Source organism: Colletotrichum jinshuiense, chromosome 5 (assembly GCF_051148585.1).
Source record: "Colletotrichum jinshuiense chromosome 5, complete sequence".
Classification (NCBI taxonomy): domain Eukaryota; kingdom Fungi; phylum Ascomycota; class Sordariomycetes; order Glomerellales; family Glomerellaceae; genus Colletotrichum; species Colletotrichum jinshuiense.
In genome coordinates, this window is record NC_139312.1 from 4,015,891 (window position 1) to 4,040,956 (window position 25,066).

Here is a 25,066-nt window from a genome sequence, read left to right on the forward strand (position 1 = left end):
GTGGATAACAACAATGCCACAAGGTAAGGAACGTGATGAAGATAGAGAAGAAATGAACGAGAGTGCCAAAGTCTGAGCTCTGAGTAACGCCCGGTGTGATGAAGCCTCGGCCGAACCAACTTATTCCTTTCAAGCAGACTTTGATGTTGCAGACTCGTAGGATTTTCAGAGGCAATCTCCGGCCCACGATGTACCCGTATCGCAGTGCTCGCGCCTGGATTCCGATTCCGACGCCGAGAAACACCATCGGCTGGTCTCCATGAGATTCTCGCCACGGCCTTGTCCGCATGGCCTGCCCACAAGCTCATTACCCCTATCCTTGTCGGTTCACTTTGCATAGGCGCCACCCCGCACCGTGTTCAACCAGGGGCACTTGATACTGTCTTTTAATCCCAATCCAGTCCGAATGGACCAATCGGCAAATTCTTGTATCAGGCCACGACCCCTGGGCCTTGAAGAAGTTCAAGCTTAACTTGATGCAGGGTTCTATCTGTCGACAGAGATCCACTCCATATGCTAGCTAACCTTTTTGGACCTTGTAAATTCAGGGGATTAGCCAAAATTGGGTCTTCAGGGTGCGCGATCCTTCGAGATGGGCTGAGGGATTTAGGCTCGCTTCTGGGGCTCATGCAGGTGTAGACACCCTCTCGATCCACATTTGTAGGCAACAAGATTCTACCCCAGTACCATTCTTCAAGAACGGAAAACTTTGACCGTAGGAAGGATTCCCTGTCACGACGTGGATGAGCCCTGTCGTGGAGGATTGGCCTGGACCTCGGCGATTGTTGATGGGAATTTGAACGAGATGCGGGTGGCAATCGGATCCTTCGGTAGAGTCGCATCGCAATCAAACATTACGGAGTCGATTGACCATCTGTCTGTTTCCTCCTTTTCGATGTATGATTCTGAAGCCCTTCGCTCATTTCCCTCTTGTGAGCAGAGCAATTCTTCAAGCAAAATCTTTCCCACACTACAAGACTGCAGAGGTCAGAAGGACGTCGTTGCCGTTCACACCAAGTCCATCAGCAGACGTCACTGCTTGAGACTGATTCGAGCACTCCGTCACCATGGCTTCTCTCATCTTGCCCTCTCGGGGTCTTCGTCGTGCAGCAGCCCTTTTCACCGCAGCGGTTTTGTTTGCTGGTAACACAGTTGCTGCTGCTGACGAGAAGCCTGACTACACTTGCAGCAAGACAGAACCCTGCAAGATTGGATGCTGCGGTAAACTGTAGGTCTCCCCTGCGGTCTTTCAAGATCAAAGCACGGCTGACATAGGCTCAAGAGATGCTTCGGGAGTAGGCGTCTGCGGTCTTGGTCCAGACTACTGCGGCACCGACTGCTATTCGCAATGCGACCAGAAAAGCGAGTGTGATCCCGGTTGGGGCATGGAGTGGTCATCAGCTTCCAAATGTCCGCTCAATGTCTGCTGCTCCAAGTAAGCGCTCAACACAATGCATGTTCCTATCATGGTATCTAACCTTCCGCCTTCTGCAGGTTCGGCTTCTGCGGCACTACAGAAGAGTTCTGTAACGGAAACAACGTGCCCAATCCAGAATGCTCTGGTTCAAGCTCCGACAAGCGAACAATTGGATACTACGAGGGATGGAACTATCAAAGACCATGTGGCAGTAAGCAGGCTCATGCCCTCGACTTACCTTCAGGAGTGCAGCCCTAAGACTGATCTTGCTTTACAGATATGGAGCCCGAAGATATTCCTCTGGGATGGTGAGAACTCTCTCTTGGCTGTTTATCATGAAATATTAGTAGACTGACACATCGGCCATATAGGTACACACATATCAACTTCGCCTTTGCTCTAATTGATCCCGTTACCTTTCGAATGGCTGAAATGGACGAAGGCACAGCCTCCAGGTATAAGCGAGTTTCGGCTCTCAAGAAAAAGTCCCCAGGCCTTGAAGTTTGGATAGCCATTGGAGGCTGGGCTATGAACGACCCTGGCCCATACCGAACCACGTTCTCAGATCTGGCCAAGTCGACTGCCAACCAGGACAAGTTCTTTGACTCCCTTCTCACATTCCTTGCCGCCAACGACTTTGATGGCGTTGACATCGACTGGGAGTATCCAGTTGCTGAAGATAGAGGTGGCATTCCTGAGGACTTTAACAACTACGTCATGTTCTTGCAACGACTGAGAAGCCGTTTGAACGGTAGCGGTAGAAAATACGGGTTGAGTTTGACTCTCGTAAGTTACGCAAATCAGGTTTTACACAGCGTTCCTTTGACATCAGCTGACATGCTTCTCTCAATTTAGCCGGCGTCGTACTGGTATCTGCGAGGCTTCAATATTCAGCGACTTGAGCCGCTTCTCGACTGGTTCAACATTATGACTTATGACATCCGTACGAAAAAACAACTCCTCATACAAATGACTCAGTTCCTAATTTGCTAACTTATTACTGCGCCTTTTACAGACGGTGTTTGGGACAGCACTGTGAAGTCAATTGGATCGTACGCTTACGCGCATACCAACCTGACTGAGATTGAGATGGGTCTCAACCTCTTGTGGAGAAACAACATCAACCCCGAGCGCGTTGTAATGGGTCTCGGTTTCTACGGCAGAAGTTTCACCATGAAGGACCCATCCTGCATGACGGCCGGCTGCGAGTTCACCGATGGCGCCAAGGGTGGCGAGTGTACCGGCACCCCGGGTGTTTTGTCAGCGGGCGAGATCAACGCCATCATCAAGAAGGGTGCCAAGGTCACCTTTGATCCGGTCGCTGCTGTCAAGATTGTCACGTGGGACAGCAACCAGTGGGTGAGCTGGGACGATGCCGAGACTCTCAAGCTTAAGATTGAGTATGCGAACAAGCGATGCCTTGGCGGGTAAGTCACAAGTAGCCTCGCGCGAAACCCGACATCTTCTGGAATGACTTGCTGACTGCTAGCCTGACAGAACAATGGTTTGGGCAATTGATCTTGATGATGGGACTCTTATTGAAGAGCTAGGGGGCAATCTCAAGCGCAAGAAGGAAATGATCTTTAATAAAAACCCCTCCGCAGTTCCAGATTGGGGCTGGGCAGATGGTTTGAACAAAGATGAACTTTAGCTACTTATGTATATTAGCCGTCATTTGTAATCATGTACACAATGTGGTTGTTTTTCGGACTAAGTATAGCTCTTATTCACTTTTCCTAAACCCTTGAACACACTAATTCATATTCTCGTGGCCTTGTCTAATTTTGATCTAGAGATCATCAGTGCGATACCCAATTTATGTTCACTTATCTCTCATAGATATTGGATTCGATAGCTATGGAGTCATTCAGACAATATAGTCGGCGAAAGTTTTCGGCACGGATTCACTATGCGACACAGCAGACTCCAATCCCATTCTCGAGGACAAGTCCCTGCGACGGCAGTCTCAAGACAGTCAAGTCAATTTCTAAGCCCAGTCTTTCTTCGCCCTCGATCCGAGAACTTGTGAGGCCTTCGGCGACTGTTGGATGTCAGTGGAGGTAGGTGTTGGATTACTCAGCCAGAATACAGGGAGCTGGCCAGCAGCAGCAGCCGACCGCGGCAACGGCCGCGGCAGCGGAACCTGGAGATCCAACCTCCGAGCTGGCAATAGTGATATCTTCACTACTGCTGCTGCTGCTAACCTACCTACTCTTCTACACAACACAAGATATACAGAAGAATACAGTACCAGTTTGATCCATTGATTACGTTCGATTACCACCCGTACGGGTAACCTGTGATCCCAACAGTAGGAATACATAGCCTGCCTTCCGGGCACTTTGAGCCGTCCTCATTGATAGTGTTTTAAACATTTTTCATTGAGACAGCATCGAGATTTATTGAAATGATCCTACGATTCGGTTTAAAGATAGTGTATTTACAATAAGGTTGACTCTGGCAGGCCCATTTTCTGTCCCCGTCCCACCACAACACTGCGCTCCTAGCCCCCAAGGCCAGCAACCGCCCATCATGTTCAGCAGGTAAGCTTTTTGAACTGGGCATTTGATGGAGAAGAGGGCTTGTTCAACAACGGCGGACCAATGGCAGGATAAGAGTTGCCGTAAAGTGTTTTGAGAGCAATAACGTCGCGCGGACTCGGGCCGGCAGTCTTGGAAATGATTGGGATGTCAGAGCCGTCAGGTTTCCAGTAGACCCTTTTCCCTGAAGCCGTTGACGAATACATCATGATGGAATCGTAGTCAACCTCAGATTCGGGAATTGACGCTTCTGATAATTTGTCGCCGGTAATGTCCTGCCATTCCGGTAAATAGTTCTGTCCGGAAAACCGATAATGCTTAGCCCAACGAATGTCATAGCAGAATACCATGGGGTCGGTTGGCAGTCCAGTTGAGGCCGTATCTGCTGAGGCCTGGGCATAGGTTTGCGCAAAGTCTGACAGTGCCTTGCAGTCCCAGTTATTGTCGCCAAAAACTTTACCGTCCCAGATGGTGGCGGTGCCGCCACTGTACTTGCTGGCCCAGTAAGCCGGATTCTGTTGTTCGTGGTGGAGGCCCCAGACGTGGCCCATTTCATGTGCCACCACTTGTAGTGGAGTGTAGTAGATGGGGTTTTGGACTGTAAAGAACGGCCATTCGAGTTCCATGTAAGGTCCCTCGTAGCCGTTGCCCCCGACGACAGGGGGCATTGAGATAGTAGATCTGTACCCAGAAATGCCTTTGGTTTTGACCATGCAGCAGTTTGCTCGGTCTGCCATATCCCAAAATAAAGTCAGAACGAACAATGCCGCACAAACACACTAAATTGCGTAGACGACGACTTACCCGCTTCGCAGTCCGCCTTTGACACTTTTTTCCATCCGAACTGAAATAATGGAAGACCGGCCTGGTACCATGAGAATTTGGCGTCATTGATCAACTTGGTGAGTTGGGGTTCGTCCGCGTCGCCCTCCATTTCGAGGGCATACGTGACAAGACCTTTGGGCCATAGTCGATGTTCATAAGCGTATTTGCCGGGCTGTGTGGATATCCACCGCTTTTGCGTGGAATTCGAGTTGGCGTCAGCCCTGATGCTTCTCTTGACGGGCGGCTGCAAGACTGGTTGAAAGCCTCGTCCGCTTGCTTGGACACCAACGATAAGGCTGCAGAAGAGAGCCAAAAGAAATGAAGCCAACATAATGGCGAGTAAAAGAGTGACGAGCCTAATACGGCAATGAATGACGAGCCTGGAGCGGCAATGAGTGACCAAGGTTGGAAGAGAAGCAAATCCGAAAAGCAGGCGAAAAGCAGCGCGCTGCTCTTTACTATCCTTTCAACTCACGACGACGCCGAGAAGCAGGCTAGCATATCCCAGCCAAGCGACTCATAACGCAAGGCAGGCTGAGGCGCATGGCCAATAGCTCCCTGTTTCGCCTCCGGCACGATGTCCCATCGGCTGTCAGTGATCTAATCGGTTGCCCGTCTTGATTGATTAGATGGATCGGTCTAGCCCCGCCGACATCTGCATTTCTTCTGTATCATTTGCATCCTTCGCATCCTTCGCAAATCTTGTTCGCCCAGAACCTGCGTGATGCCCTGCACAACGGCCCGCATCCCCACCCTGAGCCGGCTGTCGCCCTCCAGGCCCTGATCCCTGATCCCCGATCCCTGACCCCTGGTGCCCGTTCATGTATCCACCAACACAGTTTGCTCTCACTGTGCGTGGGTAACAGGGGTTCAGAGTCCATGAAGACCAAGAAAAGACCCCCGTCACGGCCTCATGGTGGCGCGAACGGGGCTGTAGCCGAACTTCAAAGGGAAGCTTTAACTTAGCGCGTGTGGAATCTTCAAACCTTTTTAGGTGGCTCTAGGAAATTACTCCTAGGCAGACAACTTTGGCTCAACCCACTTCATACGCGGGCTTGACTTTGGCTCTATTCAGGATCAGGAAGGTGAAGTGAGACCGAGAGCCCGAAAAAGCGCTAAAGCAATCAGACGTGGCCGGTGAAGGATTTCCATGTTGCAGTCAGGCGATACTATTCTGCAATCCTTCCAGTCCAAGACGTCCATCCTAACGGCCAGACCACGGGAATATGCGGGCATCTCAACATTTCTAGTTCACAGACTGAATAGTTCAGAGACAAAAATATTTCACGGCCAGAAGCTGTCTGACCAATAGCAGCGTATCCACTTCTTACTTTGAGGACAGCCTTGGAATCTGGAATATCTGTCCAGCGCCCTGGTTGAGCGTCCGGTCTTTGCAGAACCCAACTGCTCTGCCTTACTCCAACACACACTCTTTTGATTCTTCCTGTCACTCCTTTACCAACTTTCAGTATCGAACAGACCTTGACAAGGCGTTCGAGGTTCTGCGATGTCTTCATTTCTTCGCTACGCGGCTATCGCCGCCTTGTTGCTGCAAGGAGCTGACCTGGCAGCGGCCGATGCACCGGGTCCCTCGCTGCCGAACACCATCAAGAGCTGCAGCAAGTGGCAATTGGCAAAGGTCGGAGACACTTGCACTACTGTAGTGGCGGCGAGCGGTATCACGCTTGCGCAGTTTCAACACTACAACCCCGACGTCAATTGCGTCGCGAATCTGCGTCCCACGTACTACTACTGTATCGGAGTCGGGGCCGTGGTGACTACGTCGAACCCCGCCACGACCAGCGGCCAGACATCCTCGGCCGCGACTTCGTCCAAAACAACGTCTGTTGCACCTTCGACGAGCTTGGGACCGTACTCAACCCGCTACCCAATAACGTCGCAGGTGATCTCGACTCCGACGAAGGAGTCTACATTCCCCCCTAAGAAGACACAGGCTGGTCTGGCCAGCAACTGCATCGACTGGCACTTTGTCAATGCCAAAGATACGTGCGAGGGCATCACAGGCCGCTACGGTACGAACTTGGACGACTTCCTCGACTGGAACCCGGAGCTGGATGATGACTGCGGGGGGCTGGTGATGGACTACTGGGTATGCATCCGGGTCCAGCCTCAGTCTTCTCTCACCCTGACCTACACCGCGCCGACCGGCGAGGTCGTAATCCCCGAGCCCACCGCCTACACGGCGCCCACCTACCCGCCTGTCGACCCAGCCTTCACCCCCTCTCCGACTCACGGAACCATGCCCCGAAGCTGCATAGCATACTACAAGGCCAAGGCGAACGACCGTTGCGACAACGTGCTAGCCGCGAACCCATACATCACCAAGGAACAGTTCTTCACCTGGAACCCCGTTCTCAACAGCAACTGCGACGGCCTCTGGGTTGACACCTACTACTGCGTCTACGCCGGAAACGTCCAGAACCTCCCGGCCCCGCCGGTGGTGACGGGCAAGCCGAGCCAGACTCCGGCGGGCGTGATTTCGACCTGCACGGGGTGGCACAAGGCTACGGGCGGAGACGACTGTGACCTCATTGTGGCCATCTACGCGCGCTTCAGTAAGGCCGACTTCATCTCCTGGAACCCGTCCGTCGGAAAGGACTGCGCGGCTATCGCGGATGATACCTACTACTGTGTCTCCATCCCGGGTACCCCAAGCACCCGCACGAGTGCCGCTGCCGCAGCCACACCCGTCGAGCCGCCGACGCAAAGCGGCATCGCCGCGAAATGTACCGCCTTGTGGCTCGTATCTTCGTATGTAACCCCGACCCCCCGCCGTTTATCATGAACAGTAACAACTAACACATTTGTAAAGGCTGGACACCTGCGATTTGATCGCCAAAGCAAAGGGCATTTCACTTGCTACTTTCTTCAGCTGGAACCCGGCAGTTGGCAGCGGGACGACTTGCTCCAAGCTCCTGCCAGGATACAATGTTTGCGTGGGTGTGTAAGATGAGGCTGTAATCATTCGTTACATGAGTTTATTGATGGGCACTTCAGTATCAGCACAATTCTGTAGCCTGCTTTTCTTTGTAGCTATTTCGTAATTCTGAACTATTGAGTTTCTCTATATCGGAGCTGTATGAAAAACTTTTCGCTTAAGGGAACGCAAACCTCCACGTGTAGCTGAACTTCTATGACCGTGCAAGTTGACCGAATTGTGCCTCGGGAGAATCAATATCCACGGTATTTGTCCCACACTACAAACCTAGACGCAATGGTTGATGGAATTTTTACAGCGAAAGTATCTTCCTGCTGTGACATCGAAGACTGACTGCCCATTGCAATCAAACTGGCTTCGGCCATAATGTCACAAGCCAATGTAGGATTTCTAATGTGGCTTCACCGTTCATAATTTGCCCATAGTTTGCCACTACGAGTCAACATCCTAAATGTCAAATGAGATATTTTACCAGCAGAGCCCTTGTCCAATAGGATCATGAGCCAGTCCTGCGGAAAGCTTCTCCCTTTAGCCGCTCCAAAGCACCATGCAAGCTATCAGATCCTTTGCGAAAACTTCTCAGTTGCGTCGGACTCGAGTCCGAGAAACCAACATGGGTTGGCATAGAGGGTGGGACGTCGCCACATCCGTTTCCATGTGCTGGATCACTCCGTGATCATGCAGCTTAATCCTGGGTAGCATCCTACGCACAGGGCAACCAATAGGGTTGTTGAACAAGGTTACATCGTTATCACGTCGCACGATTCATCGACATTGACAGCAAGGATATCAATCCCATGAATTTAAAAAGCTCGAGGCAGTGTGTGCTTGAGTGCGAGCTGTTGGGTCAAGTAAGATGTCTAAATCCAGGCTAATGCCCTCACCCCTGCCGATCTCCACACGCAGGGGCGGTCCGGACCGGCCTGGAGGTTCGTTCTTCTGCATGGTGGCGGTGGGATGGATGGATACGAGTGACACTAGTTTACGCTAAATCAGCCCTAGGCCTTGCCAAGCAGGCACACCTTTTAACTCCTTGCGACATTCTACATTCAGACTCGCCGGCAGACCCGGGGGTCCATTTCGGCGCCACCCTGAAGGCTGCATAAGCTTTTCCGGGTCAAGAGTGGCACGGTCTTCTGCTTTTCAACTGTCATTTCTTATCGACCATCTCCTGAATCGTCTTTTTCCGCCAACGGTATACGCGGAACACCCATTCGGAATCCTACTGGAACCGAGGAAGAGGATTCATATCCCTGCTGGATGGATTCGGCTTAGTTACAGTTGCGGGTCACTTTAAGTTCATGACATGTACCCTGCTAGCCGAAGCACGTGTGAACCATCGTTGCTACGAGCCTCGAATACAACGTATGTTCTCCTGCAGCCATTTCAAGTAGAACCACAAACTCCGGGATCCGGTTCTCCGGGCCGCCAACGACGCGGAGATTACGATCCCATTTTAGACGAAGGAGCTGACAGCGTAGGTCGAGACTTCCAGAAGGATTTTGCGTTAGCCGTGTAAAGGTCGCTAGTCTTGATTCCGGTTTCTTGATTCCAGTTATCATGAGAATTCATCCTAAACGAGTTAGTTTGCGTGAGCCGGAGAAATATATCTACATCGCAACGCCAGCGTGTTGAAACGCGAAGATCTTGTTTCGTGACTCCAGGGTGACAAGCAGCTCAGTTTTCCAACTCGTCAACACAAGGCAGAATACACTTCGACAAGATGAAGATCGCACTTCAGTCCGTTCTCCTCGCGCAGCTGCTGTGCCTTGGCACCGCTCAGTTCACTGAGCCGCCGCCGACCACAGCAGACCCCAACACTATCAAGGACTGCACGTGGTGGTTCGTTGCTACCGCAGCGGACACTTGCGATACCGTCTACACCACATACGGCCTCACCCAAGCCCAGTTCGCCCGATACGTAAGTTTTCCCTCCGTTACCAGCACCATCTTTGATACATCTGCTGATGCTCGACTGCCTCTCCCAGAACCCTATCTTGGCTTCGTCATGCACTTTCGTCACTGGAAACTCTTACTGCCTCGAGAAGAACTGGGGTCTCGACCCTGAGCCGGTGCCTGAACCCCAGACCACCACCACCACGGCCGCTGTTACTCCTACCACGTTCACCACCACCACCAAGGAGGTGACTTCCACGACAACACCCGGCAACGGTGTCACCACCCCTCTGCCCACCCAGCCCGGCATGGTGACCAACTGCGCCAAGTTCCACTGGATTGCCAAGGGAGTTACGTGCAGTCAGGTCATCAGCTACCAGAAGATCACCCTTGAAGACTTTGTTAAGTGGAACCCTACTGTTCTCGGCGACTGCTCCGGCATGTGGGCAGAGGTCCAGGTTTGCGTTGGAATTATCGGTGGCGCTACTGCCGCTCCTACCACCACCACCATCACCACATCGACTACAACCACCTCTGTGGGCAATGGCGTTACCACTCCCACTCCCACCCAGCCCGGCATGGTGACCAACTGCGCCAAGTTCCACTGGATTGCCAAGGGAGTAACCTGCAGCCAGGTCATCAGCTACCAGAAGATCACCAAGGAGGACTTCGTCAAGTGGAACCCCACCGTCCTTGATGACTGCTCCGGCATGTGGGCGGAAGTCAACGTCTGCGTTGGAATTATCGGTGGCTCTACTGCCGCTGCCACTACCACCAAGCCGACTACAACCACATCTGCAGGCAACGGTGTCACTACTCCCACTCCCACTCAACCCGGAATGGTGACCAACTGTAACAAATTCCACTGGATCGCCAAGGGAGTCACCTGCAGTCAGGTCATCAGCTACCAGAAGATCACCAAGGCGGACTTCGTCAAGTGGAACCCTACCGTTCTTGACGACTGCTCCGGCATGTGGGCAGAGGTCAACGTCTGTGTCGGTGTCATTGGCGGCAGCACCCCTGCCACTACTACCACCACGCCGACCACGACCACTTCGGCAGGAAACGGCGTTGTCACGCCTCAGCCTACCCAGCCCGGCATGGTCACGAACTGCAAGAAGTTCCACTACGTGGCTGAGGGAGTCACCTGCAGCCAGATCATCAGCTACCAGAAGATCACCCTCGCCGACTTTGTCAAGTGGAACACGGGTGTTGGTGCTACCTGCCAGAACATGTGGGCTGGCACAAACGTCTGCGTTGGCGTTTAAGCGGCACAGCCCCAGTCTCCTGACATGAAGTACTACTGTATTCAAACTGTCCTTGTACATACTCTAATACCACGTATAATATAATGTCTCATTGTCAAGGCCATCAAAAGCTCTGCAATTATCTCTACGCCTTATTATTTTTTGCCCGTGATGCCGTCAACCTCGTGAATACCTGCGATTTGAACGATCTTTGAAATTAGAAGAATATTGACCTGCGCCCGCTCCCTTGTTCTGCAAACTGGAATACCAAAGACAAAGAACTTGATATTCAGTACTATTAAGGTATGAACTGTTAATAGAGTAAATTCTTTTATGGTGCCTCTCAAAATCTATTAAACCACGATGTAGGAGGCAGCTGTACTTCTCATCGATGTTTAAAGGTGTATAAAACGTCTCATTTCAAGTAAAGTATGAGATATGGGAGGCGTGCATCCATATATCTCACGCTGCGTCCATTCTAAACTAATACTATGTGATGTACAGTAGTCCTTTGCATAAACTGCAACCATGAAACCATTTCAAGTACTTGTTGTCACTCTGTGAGAGTATTGGTCCATCACTTCGTAAGGTCCGTCAATTCGTCAGGCTTTTTCTGTTCTTTCCCTGGTGCTGTTGGAGCTTCATTTCAAACATTCCGAGCCATGTAGATCGCCTCGACCTCGAATTGGAGTCACCCTGCCCTCACGCCGACCTTGTCCGGTTAATCGAGGAGAGTGGTCAAAAGCAGCGAGACTCACCCAGCTAGCCCCAACGGCGAGAGGGTGACTACACGACAAAGGTTCCACGTAATGTATTAAGACAACCAGTCACGGCCAAGCGTTGGGAACATGACGCCTATCGTGTGGCACCAGCCACCTACAGCCCTCATCGAACACTTCGTGGCTGGGTCTGTGGCACAAGTGTACTTATAAGACAACTTAGCCTAGGATCCCTGCCACCAGTTGAATTAACTCGTTGTCAATCCCCTTTCTGCGGCGTACCTCAACGATAATACCTGTAATGATCAAATTTCTATATTTCAGAGGTAATTAACGAAATAAATACAACACGAGGTTGAGGCCGAAATCCTATTGCCAGGTGGCCATGGGGTATAAGCGCGCGCGTAGGGGGCCAATGATTGACCGTATTGATGGAATTGCTGTGCCGCTTCCCTCGGCAAAGCCAACAAAAAGTAGACTGATTTGCGGACAGTATTGTTTCTGTCGCAGACAGGGGTAGGCCGAATTAGTAACATATGACCAAGGTGCGATGACGCGAGAAATTGGTATCGGCACGGATGTGTAGAACGCCACAGAACCAAATGCGAGTGTTTACATTCCTTATTTTGCATCTTTGTGAATATTAAATGGACCATCGTTGTCATACTAAGTCTGTAAATAGACTTAGTTCCTCTACGAGCAAGTTCCAAAAGCTGTTTGACTGTCCACGAGTTAGCACAATGCCTCAGGGTCTGACAATGAACCGACTTACCATCCAGAGCCACAGTGTGCTGTCGTCTTTCCGCAGTAATTTGAAGGACTGCAACAATCGCCAAAAGTCGATCCCTTGCAGGTCTTGCCATTCGTCGAGCAGCTCCCGTCGGTTGAAATGGCCGCTGAACCACTGGTGCACGTTCCAAATGCAGACTGGCATCCCGCACCGCAGTGATCGGTCGTCTTGCCACAGTAATTACTGGAAGAGCAACAGTCCCCGAAGGCCGATCCCTTGCAAATCCTTCCATTATTGCCACATGCTCCATCCGTCGACACCGTGCCCGAGCCGCCGTTGCATGTGCCGAACGAGCTTTGGCACCCTGCTCCGCAGTGATCGCTTGTACCTCCGCAGAATCCGGCCGAGCTACAACAGTCGCCAAAGGTAGATCCTTTGCAAGTCTTTCCATTCTTTCCGCAAGACCCGTCGGTGGAGATGCTTTCGGAGCCACTGTTGCACGTACCAAAAGAAGTCTGGCAACCCGAGCCACAGTGAGTGCTCGTGCCTCCACAGTAGTCCGCTGAACTACAACAGTCGCCGAAAGTTGAGCCCTTGCAGGTCTTGCCGTTCTTCCCGCACGACCCGTCAGTAGAGATGCTCCCGGAAACGGCGTTGCATGTGCCAAAGGAAGCCTGGCAACCGGTTCCACAGTGGTCGCTAGAGCCTCCGCAGAAGCCGTCGGATGAGCAGCAATCGCCATATCCGGAGCCCTTGCAGGTCTTGCCATTCTTGCCACATGTACCATCTGTTGAGATGGTGTCGGCAGAGGCATCGCAGGTTCCAAAGACCGACTGACAACCAGCAGAACAGTGGGTGCTAGATGAGCCGCAAAAACCAGAGCTACTGCAACACGTCCCGAAAGTTGAGCCTGCGCAGGTCTTGCCATTCCTGCCACAGGAGCCGTCGGTTGAAACGTTGCTGGAGGAGGCATCACAAGTTCCGAAAGTCGACTGACATCCCGGGCCACAATGGGTTTTGGCGCTCCCACAGAACCCGCTAGGCGAGCAGCACTCGCCATAGGTAGAGCCTTTGCAAATCTTGCCATTATTGCCGCAGGATCCGTCAGTTGACACGTTGTCAGTGCCAGCGGAGCAGGTACCGAATCCGCTCTGACATCCGGCACCGCAGTGTCCCAATTCGGAACCGCAAAAGTTTGAGCTGGAACAGCAGGTTCCAAACGTCGAGCCCTTGCAGGTCTTTCCGTTGCTTCCACACTTGCCGTCCGTCGAGACGTCACTTGGCGTTGTTGTGCCTCCGCTGGTGGTGCAGTTGCCGAAGCCAGTCTGGCAGCCAGCGCTGCAGTGTGCCTGTTCGGTGCCACACCAGCCTCCTTCACTGCAGCAGGATCCGAAGGGGGATCCCAGGCATGTCTTGCCATTCGAGCCGCATCTTCCATCGGTGCTTACTTTTTCCGCAATGGCGGTGCAGTTACCGAACTCGCTCTGGCATCCGACCTCGCAGTGGCTGGTGCTGTCACCACACCAGTTACCGCTGCTGCAGCAAGAACCCAGTCCTGAACCAGTACATTTAAACTGGTTAGTTCCAGCACACGAACCGTCTGGGGATGCGCTGCCAGGGCCTGGTGCTGGAGTTGTTGGAACGGTTGAAGTCGTTGGCGGAGGGGCAGCAGCGTTGCAGTTGCCATAAAGAGGCTGACTGCAAATTGGGTGCACCCATGTCAGTACAATGGCCATATATAATTATCGATACGATCAACCTGGAAAACTTACCAACCGTCACCACAGGCTACTTTTGATCGGCCACAGATATCGTCAGCGGAACAGCAAGCACCCCAAGTGGGAGTGCAAACACGTCCGCCACTTGATGGGCCGCATGTTCCGTCTTCTGTTTCTACCCCGGTCTGCCACGGGGACAGAGCATCAGTGGTGGAGGCTGGGGGTTGGGCTAATGTCAGGGCTGGTAAGAGCCAGAGAAGGGCGAACTTCTTCATTGCTGATGTTGGATAGCGGTGATGTACTCAACAGTAGAGCATGATCGCCAGTTTTTAACAAGTCGGCATGACAACATGATATATAATCCAGTAGAATATTAAAATCAATACGAGAAGTTGATAGTCTGCGCCGCCTCGGCTGTGTTAGCAGGGGGGAACTCATCCCATTGAAGTGTCGTCTCTTGGCCGCCTTCCTTAATCAGTAATTCGGCAAAGAATCCGACCAATACAGACCCATGCGGTCCGGTGTATTAAACTGGGACGTCATCCGAACCCCTGTAGGAATGTCGGCCTAAAATCTAGCTAAATGTCCTTGGAAATCTTCGGTAGGGAATTTTCGCCTATGCCCTGTTGGCATTTAACCAAGTCCAGAGAACAGAGAGAACTGGTTTCAAAGTCCACTCCTCATTTTAAGTTATTCGACGAATCCTTCCCCGTCAGCAATACTGTAGGCAGCCGTTTGAGGAAACTTCGTTAGCGTCGACTATGATTCCTGTTAAGCTTAAAACTGGGTACCGGTATATAAGCGATGCGAGAGAGTAGTTGCAATAGGGTCCGACGATGTTTTAATGGAGGCTCAGCTTACAGGCCGCTAGGGTCGGGCGAGTGAGTGTCAGCTTTGATGCTACACATTTGGGTGTCAGACAAGGATTACACAACGGCCTGTTTTAATTTCCAGGCTTTTGGAGTCTGAGCCCCAGAGCCTGGGAGATGTTGTGATTGAATACGAGATCACAAAGTTGGGTTGCTTCAATAGCCGTAACATAAGGACTAGTATAAGTATATTCGCCCAGGCGTAGTGCCCTACACTCTGCGAAGTGGTACGAGGAAGGACACCCATGAGGCATTCGACAAAGGTTTCAACCATGTGGTCGCAAACCGGTCGACTAGCCGTCTTGGCTATCACCTCCTTCGTCTTCCTTTGTCTTCTTGCTCTGAATTATGCCAACGCACCCTCTCAACGAATCAACCCACGCTCTTATCAGCATAAATCTTTGAAGCGCGCGGCGGATGAAAAATGTAAGTGGCTAAACAAGCCTGGGATCCGGATTCCAGTTCGCATGTAGCTGACGATTCAAAGCATGGCTTGACACTATCAAGCTCAGTCCCGCCCACCAGAACCCAGCGAAGGCGCCTCATGTTGCCACTCCAGAAGACGTGGAATTTGACTCAAGGCTTCAGTCGAGTGCCAACTTGACGTCAAGGCAGCTGCACAGCCTCGAGCGCCGTGCCGATGGGCCACTCTATTGCACGGATGGTCCTTGCGTTGACGGAAGGTGGGTAGCTCCGGCGTTGGTTCTCGCAGCACGCGCTAACTTGCATCAGTTGCTGCGGGCCAAAGAATATTTGCGGTTATGGGCCAGACTTTTGCGGCACAGGCTGCCAGAGCCAGTGCGATGCTACCGCAATGTGTGGCGAGTTCAGTGAGGACGCTGAGATGCCATGCGGAATGAAGTTGTGCTGCAGTGCAACCGGCTGGTGGTAAGTATTAATCCAAGACCCTCAAGTTTAGGAGTATGCTAACCTTCTTCTAGCGGAAGTGAGTGATTCGGCCAACACATTCGAGTTCATACTAATCATGCCTAGCCACCGACATATACTGCCATAACGCTGATCCCCTGCACGGGACGCTGCCATGCCAGGCCGGTTACGGCTCTTGTGCAATTACCGGGCCCCCATCTTGTGCGCAGGGAAGCGGAAGCTCCAAGGGAAGAACAATTGGGTACTATCAATCGTGGAATGCCAGGACGCGGCTCTGCAACAAGGTCACACCAAAGCAACTCGACACGAAGGACTACACTCACCTCTTCTTTTCTTTCGCGTTCATTGACCCGAATGCATTCACGATAGCCACTGCGCACCCTGATGACATCCCACTAATGACGGAGTTTACGGACCTCTCGAAAGGCGGCAAGCTGCAGACTTGGATCGCCATCGGAGGCTTCGACATGAGCAATCCAGACGCCGCCACTCACAAGACTTGGTAAGCGTGAAGCACTTTCCGGTCCAAGTAGGTCTAATGTCGTCTAGGAGTCAGATGGTAGCCTCCAAGGCAAACAGATCTGCCTTTATTGCCTCTGTCAAGACTTACATGGACACATATGGGTTCCAAGGAGTCGACCTTGACTGGGAGTACCCTGGCGCCCCTGAACGAGGGGGCAACAAGCTTGCCGACACCAGAAACCTCGCACTTCTCGTCAAAGAGATGCGAGCCGCGTACGGAACCGCATACGGCATCAGTTTGACACTTGCGCCCGACTACTGGTATCTCCGGTGGTTTGATGCCAAGGCAATGGAGCCATATGTTGACTTTTTTGGTTTCATGGCTTACGGTACATCTCGCCCAGGGAGAATAGAAGCCTCTGGCATACTGACATTCAACAGATCTGCACGGCTCCTGGGACGCTGACGTCAAGACCCTGGGCAAGAAGGTTCGAGGTCAAGCGGACATCCAGGAAATTTCCAAGAACACTATTCCTCTCTGGTTCGATGGTTTGAACCCCGCAAAGCTCAACTTCGGCCTTGCCATGTACGGTCGTGGATACACGCTCGCGGATCCTTCCTGTAGTGATCTTCTCTGCCCCTTTGCCGGCCCAAGCAATCCAGCGCCTTGCACCAACTTCGAGGGTGTCATGTCTCTCATTGAAATTGAACAGCTCATCAAGAGGCGTAATATCCAGCCCAAGTATCTTGCGGACTCAATGATGAAGCAAATTACCTGGGACGACCAGTGGATTGGCTACGACGACGAAGAAACATTTGCAGCAAAGAGAGCGTTTGCGGATGGCCTCTGCTTCGGTGGCACAATGATTTGGTCCATTGATTTCCAGGTTCCCGGCTCCGGCGGGTGAGTAGTGCGGAAAGCTCACGTATTGAACGAGTGCTAACAACCTGTAGCCCCGATGATGATCCCGAAGTCGTTTACTTGGCGCCCGAAGTCTATTCCGGAACTCCTGCTCAGTGCACAGGTCCTTGTCAGTTCGTGTTGCCGCCGAGAGCACTACCATCCACAACCACCATCACAATTCCAGCCTATACAACATCTATCGTCATTGCCCCGGACCTTACAACGACAATAACAATCCAGATTCCGCCCATCGTAACACAATCGATGGATTATTACAATGTCAACGTTACCTCCGGCCAAACCGCTTCCAGCACAATAATTCCCCTACCCAGCATCAGCATCAAGCCTGTTACTACGACAATTACTCTTCCGGGAGGTCAGACACAGGTCCGGACTCTCACGCTTCCACCTTGGCCTTCTGTCACAATAGGACCGCCCACAGAGTGGACTTCGAACAAGTCAAGCCCGGGACAATCGGGTATCCCTGTTATCACCACCGTTCCACCGCCAGGGCCGCCTTCGGAAACCGAGTTTCCTTTCACGAGCAAAACTGCATTCACATGGGAGACGGACGATGATCCTGTCCCCACCGGTACATGGCCCGAGGTGATTTCGATTGTTCCCGTCGAGACAGACGTGCCCGACAATGGAGAAGACGACGATGGCGATGGCCCTAAACACAAAAGCACGTGTAAAGTGTGGTTCTTCTGGGTAAGCTTGCTCGACGCCGCACCTCAGACGATGTCATACGTGCTAAGACACAATTATCTTGTTTTAGATCTGTGTCAAGTGGGATGATCTTGATATACATATTGGCGGTTTGGAATGGATAATTCCACCCGGTATTTGGGGACCGTGAGTGAAGTACCAAGTTGAGGCAAAGGTCGTCACCTTTTAACAAGTCTATCTAGTGGTCCCCCGCCGCCATTGAGGTTCCCGCCCAACATCAACATAGTTGGCTCACTACCTCCTTGGCCCAAGATCACGTAAGACGCCCCGATCCTGTTGCAACTAGTCGCATTGAAGGTGAGAGCGCTAATTCTGGATATAACAGTGTTCACCCAGGAGGGCGCATCGAGGCTCCGCCTAAACCAGTTTCTTGCACGCCCGCAGAGGCTTCCCTTTGCATCACAACCAGCTCCTTCGCCACCTCGGTGTCTGCGGGCATAACTAAGACTACTGCCACGGTGGTCAACTCCCGATGCGCCACAATTACGGGCTGTAATCTCCAAGATACCGAAGCCACGAAGACCATAAAGGCCTGCAAGCTTACCCGTAGAGCCATGGCGCTTCCAGACTTTCCGGAAGCGACAGAAGTTCCGGGGGCGACCCAAGCACCAGAAAAGCGAACCATTTTGAAGCGTTCCGAACCGAGCTGGTGTGGTGAACAAGACGGCACTGATGGCATCATTCTCCTGAGGTCGCCGTTTAAACCCGCGGCTCGAGCCGTTGTTGAAGGCGTCCTCAGGAACCGCGATGCAGCCCTCAGGGAACAAAACATGAGGACAGGCTTTGAAGTGATCCGTGCGAAGCACTTGGAGTTCACTGCATTTATTTACGTTACTAACATGGGCCCCATGGCTTTTGATTATTTGAATTCGAATGAAATCAACGAGGTAAGTCAATGTCACCACGTTATGCTGATATCCGCGATGCGCTAACCCGTACTTGCTCCTCATCATAGGTTGGAACGGCTTATAGAATATCGTCATCAGCCACATCGAAGAACAAGCGAGGCGACGCCGAAGACTCGGAAGATGAAGTTGTTGCTCGTATTCAAGAGCCCAAGTCGACAAGCAGCAACATAACAACCACCCCCCACCTAGCCATGAACAAGAGGTTTGAAGCTAGCGATGATTACTGGCATCTCTCACAGATTTCCTGGCCTCCAAGTAGGTTTTGGTTGGACAAGCAAGGCGCCCATGATCCAGACGAAGGAAAACACCTGTACAGCTTCCACTCAAGCGAAGGTGCGGGTCAAACGATATACATCATCGAAGGCGGATGGAAGGGGCGTGTTGCAGCGGTATGTTATGTTACTCTAATGAACCAGAATGAATGCAACGGCAAGATTCTGGTCTCCTGCGCCTGTCACTTCCTCCGAATCTATACTCACGTGATAAAACCAGGACTTTAACGGGCCGGCAAAAGCTCTCACCGGGGGGAGCTGGCGCCCGGCACGCGAGCCCAGCACCTTCGAGAAAGAACACGGACATCTTGTGGCAAACTATGCTGTGGGCTCTTCGGTTGGCATCGCGAGAAAAGCCGAACTCGTTTTCGTGCCACGCGGGCCCTCTGGATTACGCGCAGAGGGGTTTCTCGAAGCCCTTACGCTAATCTGCAACGATTTTACTGATGAAGACACGGATCCCACGAGAAGTCAACCGAAAGACAAGGACACGGGCGTGGTGAACGTGTCTGGCGGCTTTAAGTTGGACCAGAACAACCCCCGCGCACGATTTATTTGTAAGTTTTGCAATTTATGGCGAAACCACCAGGAAGCGCCGTGCATGAAATGCCGACTGACCCATCTTAGACATGCTCATGAAGAATATGGAAAGCGTTTACGGAATCACTTTCGTTGTGGCTGCTGGGAACAAAGGCGAAGAAGAACCTACCACTGTGCCGGGAATTCTCGCCAGGGAACTTGATGGCGCTTTCTTGGTTGGCTACCTCAACAACGCGGGCTGGGATTCCGGCCGTAGCAACATTGGCGACACGTGGGCTCCGGGTGATGGTTTGGAGCTTCCGCCGAACCAAGATTTCGAGTCGCCGCAATTCGCCGAGGGCACAGCCACTGGATCATCTTTTGGTAAGTCACAGAACACCTTCAACACCCGCACCAATTGTCACATGCTTACCTTGTCCCGGTTGGTACAGCCGCTCCTCTTGTCGCTGGTCTCGTTGCGTATGTCAGGGGAATGCACATTGGCATCGAGGAAGACCCTGCAAATGTGAAAAGTACAATGATGCAGGTCTCACGGGCGCTCCCTCTCGATGAAGGAGAAGAGAACTTTGACCGAAAAGAGAAGATGGTCTGGAGCCTCAATGATCCATTCGAGGAATGCGGTGCCTCCCAAAAGCGGGAGCTGTCCGGTAGACAAGTAGCCTGCCCGTTGCCCGGTTTGCCTGGAGGTGGAAGCGGCCCTGCGCCTCAAGGCCCTCCGGTCGTGTACAAGCCGGGACCGCCGTCGCCTGTGTGCACGGCAAACTGCGGCCAGCTCTGTTCTGGATACTACTGCAGCCCGGAGCCGACCGGCACGCCGCCGGACTTTTCTCCGCCGTGGGAGACGTCACGCCCGACCAACACCAGGCCAGCCGGCGATGGCGGCTTTGGAGGCGGGTTGTCCAACTTGCCTACGTTGCCGGCCGAGCCTACAGCGGCGCCTCCTGGGCAGGTTTGCCTCTCGTCGACAACAGCCACGCTTTGCAATGGAGGCCCCCGAGGTGGTGCCTGCGTGACTTCGACCTCCTGCGCCAGTTTTGGCACGACCACCTCGAGCAGCATCTTCCACCTCACCGACCTCCCGACGCTTGGGCCGGCACCGAGCCCATCCGGCGGAACGTGCATCAAGAGCGAGACCTGGACCATGGTCGGCGGGCCGCGGGGCGAAGCGACCGCGACAACCAGCGGATGCGCGCTGTGGCAGGTCCCGGGCCCAACAGCTCCCCCAGTACCGCCCGCTCCACCGCCGCCGAAGCCGCGCTGCATGGCCGCCCACGTATACATGAGCAACTGCGCGTTCCAGCCGGACAGTGTCAACGTCCAGATCTGGGAGGACGGCGTCGAGGTCTGCAGGATGGGCGCCGGGAAGGTCTTGGCAAGCGACCAGACCGTGTTCGAGCTGAGTTGCGACAACGGTGCCAAGGCCGTCGTCAAGAACAACGCGAGGTCCTTCGAGTACACTGCGGCGGACGGCTGGAAGCCCGAAATCTTCAACGTCGATTACACCTACGAGACAACGGTGTGCTACCAGCTGGAAAACAGGACGATCAGGGGCTCCGATATGGAGAGCACCTGGGGCGGTGGCAACTGCGGGCTGTGCAAGGCGCCTGCAATGTGCGGGCTCTATACCTGCAAGAAGAACGACGTTAGTTGCACTCCTTGAGGATTTTCCACTAGAGCCAGGAAGTCCAGGGAGGTCTGGGGGTAGTTTTAAAGATAGAAGGATCTATATTTAAATGAATTCTTATCTCAAAGTGTAGTTCTTGTCTCAAAGTATAACTCCATGTCCAATTGTGTTGTGTCCTTTTCTTCGGCGAACACCGAATCTGCCAGCCCTGAGCATTGGTGTACCCACCTTGAACCCTAGGTTCGCGGTTTGCGAGCCAATTATTGCTGTTGGTGGCGGCCTCGCCGTGCCGCTTCCCTCGGCAGACCCGACCAGACGTTGGTTGATGTGCGGACGAGATTGTCATGGAACAGGGGTATGTCCAGGCAGAAAGTGTCAGCTAGATATGGTGACACGAGGAATTGACATCGGAATTGAGATACAGAGTCCCACAAAAGTAAAATGAAGGAGTGCTTACATTGTCACAGACTTCCTGTTGGGTTGTGCCAGAGGATGTTGAGGTTTGGTATTGAGCAAAAGAGAAGAGAAACGCTTTGCCGTAGCTCAGCTTCAATGGCGTCGCCATGGCTCACAGGTTTAAGCAAGACAGTCAAGGGAAGCATTTCAAGCGTACATGAAAATCAAAGCAATTTTAGGCTTATTCTCGCTTCCCGACAATAGCCGCGTTTTATCATTAAAAACAACACATTCTGGTATTCGCAATAAATAAATACATGACAACTAAATCTACAGGAAATGCACCAGTAAGACAATTACCACTCATAAGCCTCTTCGAAAGTCTCGTCCATCGCAGGTTTGTCTTCCGTCAGCGCCTCAATCTCAAACTCAATCAACGCCTGCTCCCCGGCCGGCGTCATCGCAATGCAGGAGCGGATCACGCCGTCAAAGTACCGCTTCGCCGAGACGAACCGGCGGTCGTGCCCGCGCGGGATGATCTGCTCCGCGCGCGTCTCGGAGCTGACGTGCAGCAGCACGAACCGCAGGCCTATTAGATCGGCCGCGTCGACCCGGATCGGGAGCTCCCTCTCCAGCTCGGAAATTGTTTTGTCCCGGAAGCTCCCCTCGGGAACCCAGTCGTCTCCGCGGTATGCTGGCTTCCGAGTGATTACGCGATAGGCGAACTCGACCCGTGGCTTCTTGGTAGCCGGCGCCTTGGCGGCACTCTTCTTCTCGTTTGCCTCGTCGCCTCTCTTCTCCTCGTCCTCCGGGGCGGCAGGAGGTTCTTGCCTGGGAGACTCAGGCTGGGGTGGCTCAGGCTGGGGTGGCTCGGACCTAGGAGGCTCCTGCGCGGCGGTCGCAATTAAGGAGGGTGCATATGGGGATGCAGTCATCATGGGCACGCCCGGGTGGAACGCGTTCGTGGGCGTGGGAGGTTCCGATGCCACCTTGACCGGGACCATCTGTGCAAGTGGTGCGACGTTGGTGCCCGCCGAGTACGGGATAGGCCCGATGAAATGCAATCCCAATTCCTCGCTCATCTGTGCAGTCATGTCTTCGATGAACGTGTCCGTGGCGTCCTCGTCCAAAGCATCTTCAACCGATGGCTGGAGGGGGCCCCAGTGCGGACGCAAAGCTACTGGGGGCGCTACTGTCGCCGTCGCCGCGTGTGCACCGGAGACGGATGCCTCGCTATTTTCGGCGACTGCAGGGCTCGGGGAGCGCTCCGGGGATAGCGCCGCTGCGATTTGCTCGGGGGTTGCCAGGTCGGGGTTTATGCGAGGTTTTCTTTTCCGGGGAGAAATTCTGTTGTGGGCAATCATTCGTGCATAGGCTTCGTCATCCATTGCCGCCGAAGACATTTGGACCGACGACGAGCCCGCTGTTTTGGCTCGCTTAGCCGTCGGTTCGTCTTCGCTACGGGAGGCCGATCGACGTGCATGAGCCGATGCGGCTGTTGGAATGGGTGGGAACATCGGTTTGTCCTGTATCAAAGTTAGTACTTTGACGCGCTTGTTGAAGAGTCTTCGGGGACACACTCACTTGTGGGATTTGGGGCCGTGGGCCTGGGCTCTCGGGCACACGATATGGGTCTTTGGGAGGCTCTTGTACGCGGCTCGAACTTTGTCCCGGTGTATGCAGTGCGGGATCAATGGTGCCGATGTCTTCTGTAAAGGGGCGAGTGGAAAAACTTCTCGCTGTCGCGGACCTGAATGGTGTGTTGGTTAACAAATTTAAATACTGGTTCCGCACGTTGGCATCATACCTTGGAGTATCGGCCTGCTCAGAAGCATCCATAGGCGAGTGTCCATCGCCGTCTATTTCAATCGCATCGGCGGGAGTCATTCCACTTCGTTTACTAGGGTCCGCCTCGTCGGCTTTGTTCTTCCTGTATTTAGAGTTGCGGTGTTGCTGAAGGTTCAGTCGGAAGAAGAGTTGCTTCAATACTTTTTTGATCCTGCACCAAGGTTAGACGGCAAGACATTTTTGCTGCGGCATTCACCATGAGCTTACCGAGCGTGGCCAGAAGAGTACTTTAACCCGTTGTAGCGAGGCGATGTCTCGTCATCTGGCCAGTAGTGACGCCCGTTTCCGTCGCGGTCAAGAAAGGCTCGAGTCATCTCTCCCAGTGCATTCTGGTGCTCTCGCAACTTCCACTCATGAAGGCTGCCGCCCTCTAGACCTTGGCTGCTGATGTACTTTTTCCGGAATAGCCGCACATCTTCGTAGAAGGCCTGGCATCGGGGCAGTTTGGCATCGCCGTAGTTTAGATCTTGTCGAAGGGCTGTGATGGAAGGAATAGACGTTGGGTTAATAGAAGCCATGATGGTTGTTGAAGTGTTGTCAGAAGCATTAGTTAGTTGGAAGAGAAGATGAACAAGTGAATGAGCAGTAAGTTCGGCGCCAGTCTTTTCAGAGAGATTGGGCGGCGGTAACTCCCCTTTACTCACCCTCCATTACGAGCGTCCTGGTCTTCAGCTTGCAGGGTTGATTGTGTCTTGCACCAACGGTGTGGGGATCTTGGCCGAGCAGCACACACGCTGGTTGGCCAACGACGCCGGTTAATGCATGAGAGTTGCCGAGTAGGCCTGCTCATTTTATTTTCGACAACGCGCACGCAAGGTTCGAAACGCCCCCGTGGTCACGACTCTGGCTCAGCCCATCAGAACTCCTCCCAGGCCCCGGGGGATGGAGGGACTCTTCCAGCGGGATGTAAGTGATCCGTTCACCGCCATACAGGCAACCATAGAATAATTTCTTTTTCATAGGGGAAGTAGAAATACAACGCTGGGTTGGCAACTCTGCACGTGATTTCCAGCTCTCTATTTAAACTAGGCCAACTTTTGCGCAATCTCCGAAACTTGTGACCTTTTCTCTCTTTCATCTATTGGCTTCTCTGCTTCAATACCCGAGTCGTTGGCTAACGCAGCAAATAAGAAGAAAGTCAAGATGAACAACATGATCTCGCAGTCGTCAGGAAACATGTCAGCGGCATGGTCTGCCTCAGATGTTGGGCGATGGGTATTTGCCATTATTGTGCTCATCCGTAGCATGTATCCCTACAACAAGCCAGTTCCTTCGGGTATGATTGACTCTCCCATTCAATACTGCGATACAACAAGCTCGGTGTTGGAAGGTACTAATGGAAAATGTCACTTACAGGAGCACTTCAAGTACACAGGGCGGACCAAGAATGCACACTGGTCCGAACGGAAGAGCCAGCCCTCCACCCCTCCGTCCTCCCACGCTCCGTTTCCCCCAACTCCGCAGGACGAGCCTTCTACAGACACAGGCAACAAGGCGGGCCATGGCATGAGCATGAGTGGACTGAGGGGCTGCAGTTGAAACTCAATAAGGTTAGGCCAACGATTCATTCACGCC

At 52.9% G+C, this 25,066-nt stretch overlaps 7 protein-coding genes across 7 annotated transcripts; 5 read left to right on the forward strand and 2 right to left on the reverse strand.

Annotated features, from left to right (window-relative positions):
• Positions 1–1,696: 1,696 nt before the first annotated feature.
• Positions 1,697–3,068, forward strand: EsH8_V_000968 (glycoside hydrolase family 18 protein; the record flags this gene model as incomplete). The annotated part of the gene is made up of 5 exons (XM_083273484.1): positions 1,697–1,725; positions 1,789–2,203; positions 2,273–2,360; positions 2,433–2,844; positions 2,915–3,068. 5 exons carry the CDS (start codon positions 1,697–1,699, stop codon positions 3,066–3,068), a joined length of 1,098 nt encoding a protein of 365 aa, XP_083126199.1.
• An 885-nt stretch (positions 3,069–3,953) lies between these two features.
• Positions 3,954–4,625, reverse strand: EsH8_V_000969 (uncharacterized protein; the record flags this gene model as incomplete). The annotated part of the gene is made up of 1 exon (XM_083273485.1): positions 3,954–4,625. The coding sequence occupies one exon, from the start codon at positions 4,623–4,625 to the stop codon at positions 3,954–3,956; it is 672 nt and encodes a 223-aa protein (XP_083126200.1).
• Positions 4,626–6,289: 1,664 nt separating this feature from the next.
• On the forward strand, positions 6,290–7,751 carry EsH8_V_000970 (LysM peptidoglycan-binding domain-containing protein; the record flags this gene model as incomplete). Its single annotated transcript, XM_083273486.1, has 2 exons — positions 6,290–7,554; positions 7,616–7,751. The coding sequence occupies 2 exons, from the start codon at positions 6,290–6,292 to the stop codon at positions 7,749–7,751; spliced, it is 1,401 nt and encodes a 466-aa protein (XP_083126201.1).
• A 1,713-nt stretch (positions 7,752–9,464) lies between these two features.
• EsH8_V_000971 (uncharacterized protein) lies at positions 9,465–10,905 on the forward strand (the record flags this gene model as incomplete). Its single annotated transcript, XM_083273487.1, has 2 exons — positions 9,465–9,662; positions 9,730–10,905. The coding sequence occupies 2 exons, from the start codon at positions 9,465–9,467 to the stop codon at positions 10,903–10,905; spliced, it is 1,374 nt and encodes a 457-aa protein (XP_083126202.1).
• A 4,287-nt stretch (positions 10,906–15,192) lies between these two features.
• Positions 15,193–17,178, forward strand: EsH8_V_000972 (uncharacterized protein; the record flags this gene model as incomplete). Its single annotated transcript, XM_083273488.1, has 6 exons — positions 15,193–15,346; positions 15,408–15,603; positions 15,653–15,808; positions 16,074–16,310; positions 16,358–16,659; positions 16,712–17,178. The coding sequence occupies 6 exons, from the start codon at positions 15,193–15,195 to the stop codon at positions 17,176–17,178; spliced, it is 1,512 nt and encodes a 503-aa protein (XP_083126203.1).
• Positions 17,179–19,712: 2,534 nt separating this feature from the next.
• Positions 19,713–21,283, forward strand: EsH8_V_000973 (uncharacterized protein; the record flags this gene model as incomplete). Its single annotated transcript, XM_083273489.1, has 2 exons — positions 19,713–19,986; positions 20,055–21,283. 2 exons carry the CDS (start codon positions 19,713–19,715, stop codon positions 21,281–21,283), a joined length of 1,503 nt encoding a protein of 500 aa, XP_083126204.1.
• A 716-nt stretch (positions 21,284–21,999) lies between these two features.
• On the reverse strand, positions 22,000–24,009 carry EsH8_V_000974 (uncharacterized protein; the record flags this gene model as incomplete). Its single annotated transcript, XM_083273490.1, has 4 exons — positions 22,000–23,169; positions 23,228–23,393; positions 23,451–23,642; positions 23,699–24,009. The coding sequence occupies 4 exons, from the start codon at positions 24,007–24,009 to the stop codon at positions 22,000–22,002; spliced, it is 1,839 nt and encodes a 612-aa protein (XP_083126205.1).
• Between the last annotated feature and the right edge of the window lie 1,057 nt (positions 24,010–25,066).